The 10,522-nt window shown below is 35.1% G+C and overlaps 1 protein-coding gene across 1 annotated transcript; it reads left to right on the top strand.

The window, feature by feature from the left end:
• Nucleotides 1-1,490: 1,490 nt before the first annotated feature.
• Nucleotides 1,491-3,787, top strand: LOC125827498 (universal stress protein A-like protein). Its single transcript, XM_049506798.1, has 4 exons — nt 1,491-1,808; nt 1,965-2,068; nt 2,142-2,260; nt 3,542-3,787. The coding sequence occupies exons 1-4, from the start codon at nt 1,589-1,591 to the stop codon at nt 3,636-3,638; spliced, it is 540 nt and encodes a 179-aa protein (XP_049362755.1). The 5' UTR covers nt 1,491-1,588; the 3' UTR covers nt 3,639-3,787.
• Nucleotides 3,788-10,522: the final 6,735 nt, after the last annotated feature.

Raw genomic sequence — 10,522 nt, 5'->3', positions numbered from 1 at the left:
TTGATATTGACGTTGGAAGGCCAAAACATTTATTTTTATTTTTTTTTGAAAAATTAAACGTTTGACAAATTAGTAAAACTGAATTTAAATAAAAGTAGAGACAATTTTCTGTTGTTAGAAAGACGCTACAAATTTCTACTTGTTAAAAAAAGTAGAAGAAGAAACAAGAAATATTTTTTTCAAAACTAAACTATTTCTTCCATATATACATATATATCAATATATTCCTTATTAATTAATTAACATATCTTATATGTTTGTTACGTTTCATTTAAAAAAATTATTTTATTATTTTTCTATAATATTTTAAAATGTTTAATTTACGTTTATATATTATTGTTTATATTTTATATTTTATATTTTATATATTATTTTATGTATTATTTTGGAGAATTAGAAAAAAGCAATAATAATATTGCAAGATTAGAAAAAAACATGTCCTTCGTTCAATAATAGTTGTTCATGCACTATACTATTTTTGAAGGTAAGATTACTTGGATGGGTGCCTTTTAAAAAATAATTATGAATTTTAGGGATACATCTTATTTATTACCATTTTTAGCAATATGTATTAAAAGCGAATTATGTATACGTATTATAACTGTTTTTTAAAAATATATTATGCTTTTTTGGTAAGAAGTTGACACATTGTATTATAAGTGTATTAAAATATATGATAAATATATTATCCATCAATAAAACTTGTATTATATGTGAATAATAAATTACTCTTTGTAATATGTATTAAAACTGTATTATAAATGTATTAAAAGTGATCAAGTTAAAAAAAAACGTGCTTGCTATAAATGGTAAATATTATTTTATTATAGTATATTTATGTAAGTTATTTTTGAATGTCCAACAATACTTGTCCATTTTATGAAATCAATATACTCCCTCCGTCCCATTTTATGTGGCAATATTTGACCGGGCACGGAGTTTAAGAAATAAATGAAGACTTTGAAATGTTTACCAAATTGCCCTTTTAAAAAGTAGACTCAATTTCTCTCTCCTCATAAATGTATTGGAGTATTATTTTAAGATTAAGTGGGACCAACAAGGATAAAAAAGGAATTGTACCTTTAAATACTTTTCATATAAGGAAATGTGACATTCTTTTTGGGACTGACCAAAAAGAAAATGTTGCCACATAAAATGGGACAGAGGGAGTATAATTTTATACTTAATTCCTAATTACTTTTATCACTAATTATGATTATTTTCCATTATATTTTTTCAAGATATAATACTTATTATATTGAAAAGTGGGAGTAGAATGAAAAAGACAGAATTATGTGATGGGTGGATGGACAAGTTAGGATAAAGGTGTGGAGAAGAAAGTGTACACATGAGAAGCAAGCGTGGCAAGCTTTGGCATGTCGAAATGACACTTTGCTTCTTTTGGCATGTATATCTGCCACGTCAAACTAATTAGTTCTATATCAAATTCTCATCCCAAAACACAACAAAATTTGATTAGAAGGAGTGATAAGCTTGAAAATAGTGAACAAAGGAGAAAGCTGGAAAAATATATAAAAAATAAAGAGCAAAGGAATCCTGATCGAACGCCCACGCCAAGACAGAATATATGGAGGCAGAGACCAGTGCAGCTAATGCTCCAGCAAGTGCAGCTAGTGATACTCCGGTTACTATGAAAAAGATGATAATGGTGGCAATCGATGAGAGCGAGGAGAGTTTCTATGCTCTCAAATGGGCATTAGATAATTTGATCAACGATCCTTCTATTATCATCACTTTGATCAATGTCCAACTTCCTTTTACCCCCATGGTTTATCCTGCTGGACCTGGTATGTATATACTCTCATTTCTATTTATTAAAAAAAAGCATGATTCAGAAGTTTTTTTTTAAAAAAATAAAAAATTGTATGCAATCAAACTAAAATGGAGTAATTAATTTGGGACGGAAGGTGTAGTAAGGTGAACTAATTGGTTTATATTTATAGTTGTGTTTGCGACGCCTACTGTTGTTGAAGCTGTGAAAAAAGGACAACATGAGAATGCAACTAGAATACTCTCTCGGGCACTCCATCTCTGCAAACAAAAGATGGTACCTACAATTGACAATTTCTGGTTGCTTATATATTTGTGCGCTCTTATTATTAATTTATGATTGGGTTTAGGTGAAGGCGGAGACTCTGATCCTAGATGGGGACCCAAAAGATATGATATGTCAAGCTGCACATGAATTGCACGCGGACCTTCTAGTAGTCGGTAGCCGAGGGCTCGGCAAGATTAAAAGGTAAATTTTCTTTTCAATAATTTTGACCCTACACATTGAAATTATTATCTGAGTCTCCTATATATATGAATTTTGAATAAGTAAAAGTATTTAATTTGTATGTCATTAGTCATGATATGTTTTGTGGAATCAAAGTATTTTTGCAATTGGAGCAGCAAGTTGAGGTTAATCGGCATAATTAAAGTGATAATAGCAATTTCAGGTGGAGTTTCCTGTGACACTGTGTGGAGACATTCAAAGAGGCACGCACATGCATGAATGTTGTTTCATACACTATTGTTCTGACCACCGTAAAAGTTGTTGGAATTAGAGTTTTAAGGTTTTCACTCCATATGTCCAAGCCTGGAAATGATCCTAATTACACCTCTTAAGTTAATAACTCAATATCCAATCCATTACACCATTAGTCTTCTACTGGGGAAGTTCCCGCTGTAAAGCTTATGATCGACAATCATTTGGACTTCACTGAATTTGCAACTAGTCCAATCTCTGAACTATGTTTATTAAAGCTTCCACAATTCTCTGCATAGAACCTATACATTACCTTTGCAGATTATCATATGATCATCTACAAAGATAAGGTGTGTAATCTTCACCTCTCTATATATAATATATCAAAACATTTTGGACCAGGAACCTCTCTTTCACAAAGGCAGTTTGTGTGTCACTTACTAGAAACGGGTAGCATATTATATATAGAGTATTGCAAAGGAATTTAGAGATACACTTACATGTAACATTTTTCAACATATATACACCAAGTATGAATTGAGTAGGTATAACACAGGTAGCATTCAGTCGCTTCCATTATTTTTCCAATTCTGAGAAATTCCAACACCGCACCACAAACATCCATGTCCAAATAATGACCTCCCAAGCAGTCTTACAAGACTCACTGGCCTGGCCTTTTATTTTACATTGATACTGAAAATGACCTCCTTAACTTCCTTCTCATTAAAATGCCTTAATAAAGAAATTAAAGAGCATATGCGTTGCTCCTTCGACCCCCAGACGTAGTTGCTGGTAATATCTATCAAACACCCCTGATCCTCGATCGACTACCGTTGCTTGATCTCCATATTCTTTTACACAAGAAGCTTTGTGAAATTTCTAAAATGTGAATGTTAAAAAGTTCACACTAAAAATCTGTGGAAACATATATGTATAAACGCGCACGGCCACGCTAGAGAGAAGACAAAACGAGCAGGAAAGTTTTAGTAGTTTTAATTGCTCTTGTTGGAATGTTTATGATAATTCACAGTGATTAAGCTTATTTTGCAGGGCTTTCTTGGGTAGTGTGAGTGACTATTGTGCTCATCATGTGCAATGCCCTATTCTCATTGTGAAGCCATCCAAGAAAATCCCCAAAAGCAGCTAAGTAGGATATATGATGCGCTGCACGATGTCGTTTAGTTGATGATGAATAAACACAAGTGTTCATTGAGGATTATATAATGACTTGTATATGTAAAAAAATATGAAGGAGCTTTATTAATTATCAATAAATTGAGGTTGTATGTGTTTTCTTAACCACCGACAATAGAAAGCTATTTATAATAGTCGTCAAACTGGGGAACTAGTACTAGTGCCATCCGAGTATTTTATCGTCTGGTAAGTCGCTGCAGCCCATGTGGCTCGTTGTTTGGTATAATAAATTTAACAATTATATTGAAGTCTAATTATAGATGAGATATCTAGCCTTTCACCTTCGATAGAACAAAGGAAACTCTTTCATACAAGGGTCTTCCTTGAAGTACAAATTAAACTTCTCTTTTTAATATGAATTGACTTGCAAAGAAAGTAGATTTCTCGTATCTAATAATACCGTTGGAAGGCTCTTTTGAAAAAATCAGGTGGATGTATGTAGAAAATCAAGGTAGACCTTTGTACCTTCATTGCATGTATGTTTCGTGCTTGCAATAGTTTCACATATATGATTTGAAGATTGTACATGGCCGGGTTGGTTTGGGTTTTTCAAATATCAAATCATTTGTATCAAATTTTTAACTTTATATATCAAACCAAGTCAATAAAATTTGGGGTTTTTAGCCTCGGGTTTTTTTGGGTAAAGTATTCATACAAACATAATTTATTTGTACTTTAAATATTTCTTTAGTCCTACATAAATATAATTATTTAAGGTGTTTCTTAAAAAAGTAACACAAAATATGATATGATTAATGACACTAAGATATCCAACAAAAAAAATAATAATGAAATCGCGTAAAACAAATATTGTAAATTATCAAGTCACAATGAAAATGATCATAATTTAAAGTACTAAATTATGTTAAAATAAATGTAATAAGTATTAGTTACATGACTAAATATTAAAGGAAATTAAAATTAGATTATATAATTTAATTGTCTAAATCAATGTAAAACTAAAGAACAAATATTCAATATTATTGTCATTTTGAATTGATTTTCTTTTTGCATTAGTATTAATTTGATTTTGATTTAAACTTCATTTAATTATCAACATCTGTGGACTATAATCTTTATTGATTCGTTCAGAATTCTAAGTTACAAATTTGAAATAATATATTAAAAGATAAAAACTATGAAAAATATAAGAAATATTTAAAAATTATATCAAAGTAAATATTTTTATGTATAAAATAAATTTTTAAAATTATAATTATATATATAATTGTTGGGTTGATTTGGTCTCGGGTTATTTTTTTGTAGTTAAAACCAAACCAACCCAAATATAGTCAGATTTTTTTCCCCAATACCAAATCAAGTCAAATCAAACCACTAGCCGGATTTTTTTTTGATTTGACTCGATTTGCGATTTAATACGGTTTTTTGATCCGATTTTGTACTCCCTATGTAACATCTCACAATTTGAAATAACTAGGAAGAAGCTAAGAATTGGAAATAGTCATTTTTGGAAAGAATGAAAATCTAGAAATTTTGTCAAGTTAGAATAAGTTGAGTTTTGGTCAACTTCAAATGGCCATAACTTCTAGCTCAAGATGAGTTAGGTGTACTTCCAGATATGGTAGGAAAGCTCTTGGAATGATATTTCCAACGCCGTTGAGTTTGCGCGATTCCGAGTTCGTATGAGTGAGTTATGCCTTTGGAAGTTGGGTTGTTTGAATAAGGAAAGTAAATCGGATTTTAGAAGGGTAGTTTGGTCTTTTCCTTACCCTTTTATTTTAATTCGTTTTTGGTAATTACTTAGGGGTCTAAACTGAACTTAGTTAGTTTACACTTTTGAAAAAAGAGTTAGGGTTTTGAGAGAAGAGAAAAGAAGAGGAGAAAGGAGAAGAGAAGCAAGATTTGTCAAGATTGTCGAGTTTGGCTTGTGGATTTCGTCAAGGGGTGATCCCTATGAGGTATGTGAGATCACATAGCATTGGGTTAGTTCGATCACGCGCTAAGAAGGATTCAATTCAGCGAATTTAAGTCTTTCAAAGTTTAGAAATTGAGTTCTTGATGAACATTGGTGAAGGTTTCGTTTGAATTCTTATGGGTTGTGTTGTTGAGATTTCTTGTGCTTTGATTCATGTTTTCCGGGTGTAATTTTGGTTTGAATCTACCATATATTGAGAGAATAAATGATTCTTAGTGTTTGGGGAAAGAACTGAGTGAAATTTGACGGTTTAGAGTTGAAAAACGAAGAAGAAAATTTGGGATTTTCTGGGGAAGGAGCTGGGGTGCCGCACCTCTCAATGCGCCCCAGAACAGTCTCTGAATGTGGGGCTCTGGGCTAGACAGAGAGCCCCAACTTGTTCTCTGAATTTTGAGGGCTAGCACCCCGCGCCTTTCAGAGCGCTAGGGACGCCAGTTCTCCCCATTCGTTCCCCACATTTTCGTACTTGTTCCTTAGCAATGTCCTATGTTTTCTAGTTGATTCCAACACTCTAAGGTACATCAAAATATCATGAAATTATCCATAAACATGAGATCATGAACCTTGAATCTATAATCCAATTTAAGGAAAGTTAAGATCAAAGTCAAGAGAAGTAAGAGTCAAGTTAAGAGAAGTTCTTAGAGTTTTCCAATGTCTTTTTCAAATATTTTAACTTTGTTTTAAGACTTAAAGTTCAAGTTGAGTAAAGATTAAAGAGTAAAGTTTGAAGTTCATTTATTCAAAAGAGTATTTTGGGGCTATGTATTCCCAAAGAGTAAAATGTTTTCACATTTAAACAAGAAATAAAACTTTGATTTCCAAAGAGCCTTTGAGCTAGTTTTCAGAAAAGAGAAATCGCTTTCTAAATGAAGCAAGAGAGGAAACTATGATTTACAAGATAGCCTTTGAGCTATGTTTTTGAGCAATTATCTCAAATCACATAAAGAAGTATGTTTTTAAACATGAGAGCTAATATCACATTTTTGGGAGTAGTATTGAGCACCGATATGGGGGAGAGTTCAGACAACTCACAGACCCTATAAACCATGTAGCCATCATGGGTGGAAAAGAGTTATACTTTTTAAATGATTCCTTTAGTGCTTTTTAGCAAAGACTAGTGGATCCACTTAGTAGTTCAGGTTTTATACCCCCGGCAAGGTATAGGACGGCCTTGGTAGCATGAGGCAAAACGTTGTATCATCACAATAGCTCTTGCGTGATGGTTTTGGTTAGAGAAACTCCCACATAAGTAATTGTATTCTTAAATACACAATTTATTTGTATTTTTACATACATCTCAGATTTATATGTATCTTTGCATACACAAAGAGTTGACATCATGTTTTAAACAACTTTTCTTTATATTGCACTTGCTTTAAACTGCTTTATATTGAAATGAGTTTAGTTATGTTGAGTTGAGTTGAGACACGTAAGTTCGTCAAATTCTTTTCATGTGTATGTTGTGTTTAGCATTCAAACTCGCATACTCGTACATTCAATGTTCTGATACCAGTTGACCTGCATCTTATTATGATGTAGACACATGTAACTATGATCGACATCCAGCGCATCATTGATCCAGGGAGCACTCCAGAGTCAGTTGGTGAGCCTCTTTGCATTCTGGAGGACTCCTTTTTATTTTTTTCAGTTATTTTATTAGTTCATTAGAATGTCGTGGGGTTTGTCCCGACATCCATCTCAGTTGTTTTAGAGGCTTCATAAACAGTCAGATGTTAGTTCTTTAGTCTTTTCATTGTCATTATGTTATGTTAAGACTTGAGTTTGCCTTAATGGCCATTTGAATGTTCCTTTATAACATTCCAGTTTATTACATAGACTTGTTTTTGTTGAATTAAATCCTTCGTTGAGTAAGTATGCCATACCAATGGTTCGCTTGGGGCCAGCAATGGTTCTCAAGTGTCAGTCCCGCCCAGGGTGTAGGCTCGGGGAGTGACAAACTTGGTATCATAGCACAGAGTTCAAGATTCCTAGGGAGTCTATGAAGCCGTGTATGTAGATTCCTAGTTATCGGTGTGAAGCTTGCCACATATATAACTAGGGGGCTGCAACTCTTAAGGAATTTCCTCACTTCTTTCACACTCATTTCGTGCGTTAGATTTGATCTCTAAAAAACATCCTTCTAATTCGTGCTTGCGTGTGCTTTCAGATAATCATGCCTCCACGAAGAGCTAGCTATCAGAGGTCGTTCTACTAGACGTAATATTGAGGAACAAGAGTTACCAAATGCACTTAAAGTGCAACCTCAAGGAGAAGTTACTAGTGCTGAGTTCCGTGAGGCTATCCGGATGTTGAGCCAAGTTGTGACCAACCAAGCTGGGTGAAACGACCCCAAAAAATGCCCAAAAATGTGCTTCAGAAACACCTATAATTGTAATTTCCATATATCTCAAAATCTGTGCATGATTTCGGAAATTCGACTTCATATTCTTATTCATGGGGTCAAATTGAGTGGGACATGGGTCTAACCCGAATTTTAGAGCAACCGTATCAAAATTCGAAAATCGCAAAAAATGCGATTTGGAGGGTCAACTTTAAAGGGGCATATCTCTTAGTACACAAGGAACTGGAAGGGCCACAACCTATTAAATTAAAGCTCTTTGAGTTAGCTTTCCAACGCACTTGGTTTCACCTCATTCTGAGTTAGGATGAGGGAGTTATGACCATTTTCGTAAAACTTGTCTGTGCAGATTTGCAATTTCCAGTGAGCTATTTTTTTGAGGCGGGTTGGGGACGTTTTTTTATATAAAAAGGGGATATGTCCCATACTTAGTCATTTTTTTTAACTTCAAAAACACTCTCTAAGTCCTCTCCAAAATTCCACTAAGACCCTCAACCAAATTCAAACATCTCAAGCTCTAATTTCGGATTCATGACTCAATCTCAAGCTTCAATTCTCCATTCCAATCTTCATCAAGGATTCTCCAAAGTTGAGGTATGTGGGTTTGGTTGTGGAAACCTTCCTTTCCACAAGTCCAACCATTTATCCTCTATTTCTACTTCAAGTTTATGGGTCCTTATGGTTATTTATGAACTCTTGAAGTATGGAATTACTACTACACACCCTATTATGGTCTATTTTGCATATTATCATGAAATGGAATTATTATGTGATGTTTATGGTTTTCATGCTTCCATGATCAAATTATGAAGGTTGATATATATTATGTATGTTGTTGGTGGCCTGATTTATATGGATTTTGGAATTGGTTGGACTTAGTACTCTTGAAATACATGATTTTATTTACATGAACAGTAGCCCACCATGTGTTTGATAAAATGCCCATTTATAGAATTCTTAGGAAATGGAATGTCCAATGTACGTCCTATGAGTCGGATGGTTATATAATTACTGAAATGATGATGAAATGGACACATGTATATGATTTTCTCTATATAAGTGTTGTGAGTCGACCAAGCCTAGCTTGGGGGGTTGTAGGCCCGGGTAACCGTATCGAGGGGTTGGTACCTTGGTTGCCTAGTGCGGGGGGTAGTAGGCCCGTATAACCATATTGAGGGGTTTGTACCTTAGTCCCTAGCTCGGGGGGTGGTAGGCCCGGGTAACCACATTGAGGGGTTTGTACCTCTTTTGCCTCTCCAAGGGGGTGGTAGGCCTTGGAAATACTATATTGATGGTCACTCGCCACACATGTACTTCGCCCCACTAAATATGATTTTTATGTAAGCATCATTATACATATCATTTCATTAATATGCTATCTATCGGGTATGATTATGCATTTTGCCTATGATGTCCATCTATTGTTTCATTGCATTGCATCTCATATACTTAGTACATTCAAACGTACTAATGCATACTCTATGCCTACATGATGTCACCATGTAGGGACCGGAGCACCGCTTGACCATCCTCCTCCGCGTGGCTAATACGATTTTCTATCGAGGTTATTGTGAGTCCTCCATTCCGGGGACGTTGCTTATGATCTCTTGCTATGTATAAGACTTTTCCTTTTTTTGTTATGTATTGACTATGAGGGTGAGCCCGGTAGTTTGTCTTGGCCCCCACTAAGTACCCATGTTTAGAGATGGTGTTGGACAAGTTGTGTATTGTGCTTGAGCTTGACTCATCTATGGTGTTTATGTATCATTCCTTTTTTTTTTCTTGCTCCCTTAGTCCCGATTTCCCCCTTGATTATGCTTATCGCTTATGGTCATTTTAATTGCTTCCACGACCAAGGATGTGTAATGATACGCTATGAGGCTTGTTTGGGGTTCCTTCGGGTTCCCCATTCGCCGGTCACGTCTAGGCCCTAGGCTTGGGTCGTGACAAATTTGGTATCAGAGCACTAGGTTGATAGATCCTCAGAGTCCAACACACCGCATTGATTAGAGTCTGATTCATGGTTGTGTTGTGCACCACAACTATGAGTAGGAGGCTATGAGATGTTTTAGGAAATGTTTCCCTTCTCCATGTTCTAAGTCATGGTGTAGAGTTGAATTAAGTTCTTCCCTAACGGTTGTTCTTTGCTATGCTAGATCATGCCTAATACAAGAGGAAGACGAGCCCGCGCACCTGAGGAACAACCGACCAATGGGAATCTTCGGGATGCCCTTACTTTATTTGCTCAAGTTATGGCTAATCAAGCCAACCACGGGGCCCAAGCCCCTCAGGCTCCTACCTCGGCATCTCGGGTGAGAGACTTCGTGCGGATGAATCCCCCGGAATTCTATGGGACTAAGTTAGATGAAGACCCTCAAGAGTTCATTGATGAAGTCCACAAGATATTAGCTATCATGGGCGTGAGGTCAGAAAATAAGGCGGAGTTGGAGGCCTACCAACTAAAAGGAGTGGCCCAAATATGGTACAACCAATGTGGTGCCTTGGGAAGAGTTCAAAACGGCTTTCCTTAATCGATTCTTTC

This window comes from Solanum verrucosum, unplaced genomic scaffold, assembly GCF_900185275.1.
Source record: "Solanum verrucosum unplaced genomic scaffold, falcon-dt-bn FXZP01000294.1, whole genome shotgun sequence".
Lineage (NCBI taxonomy): Eukaryota > Viridiplantae > Streptophyta > Magnoliopsida > Solanales > Solanaceae > Solanum > Solanum verrucosum.
Note: the sequence above shows the minus strand (reverse complement) of the source record. Positions and strands in the feature narration are given on the sequence as shown.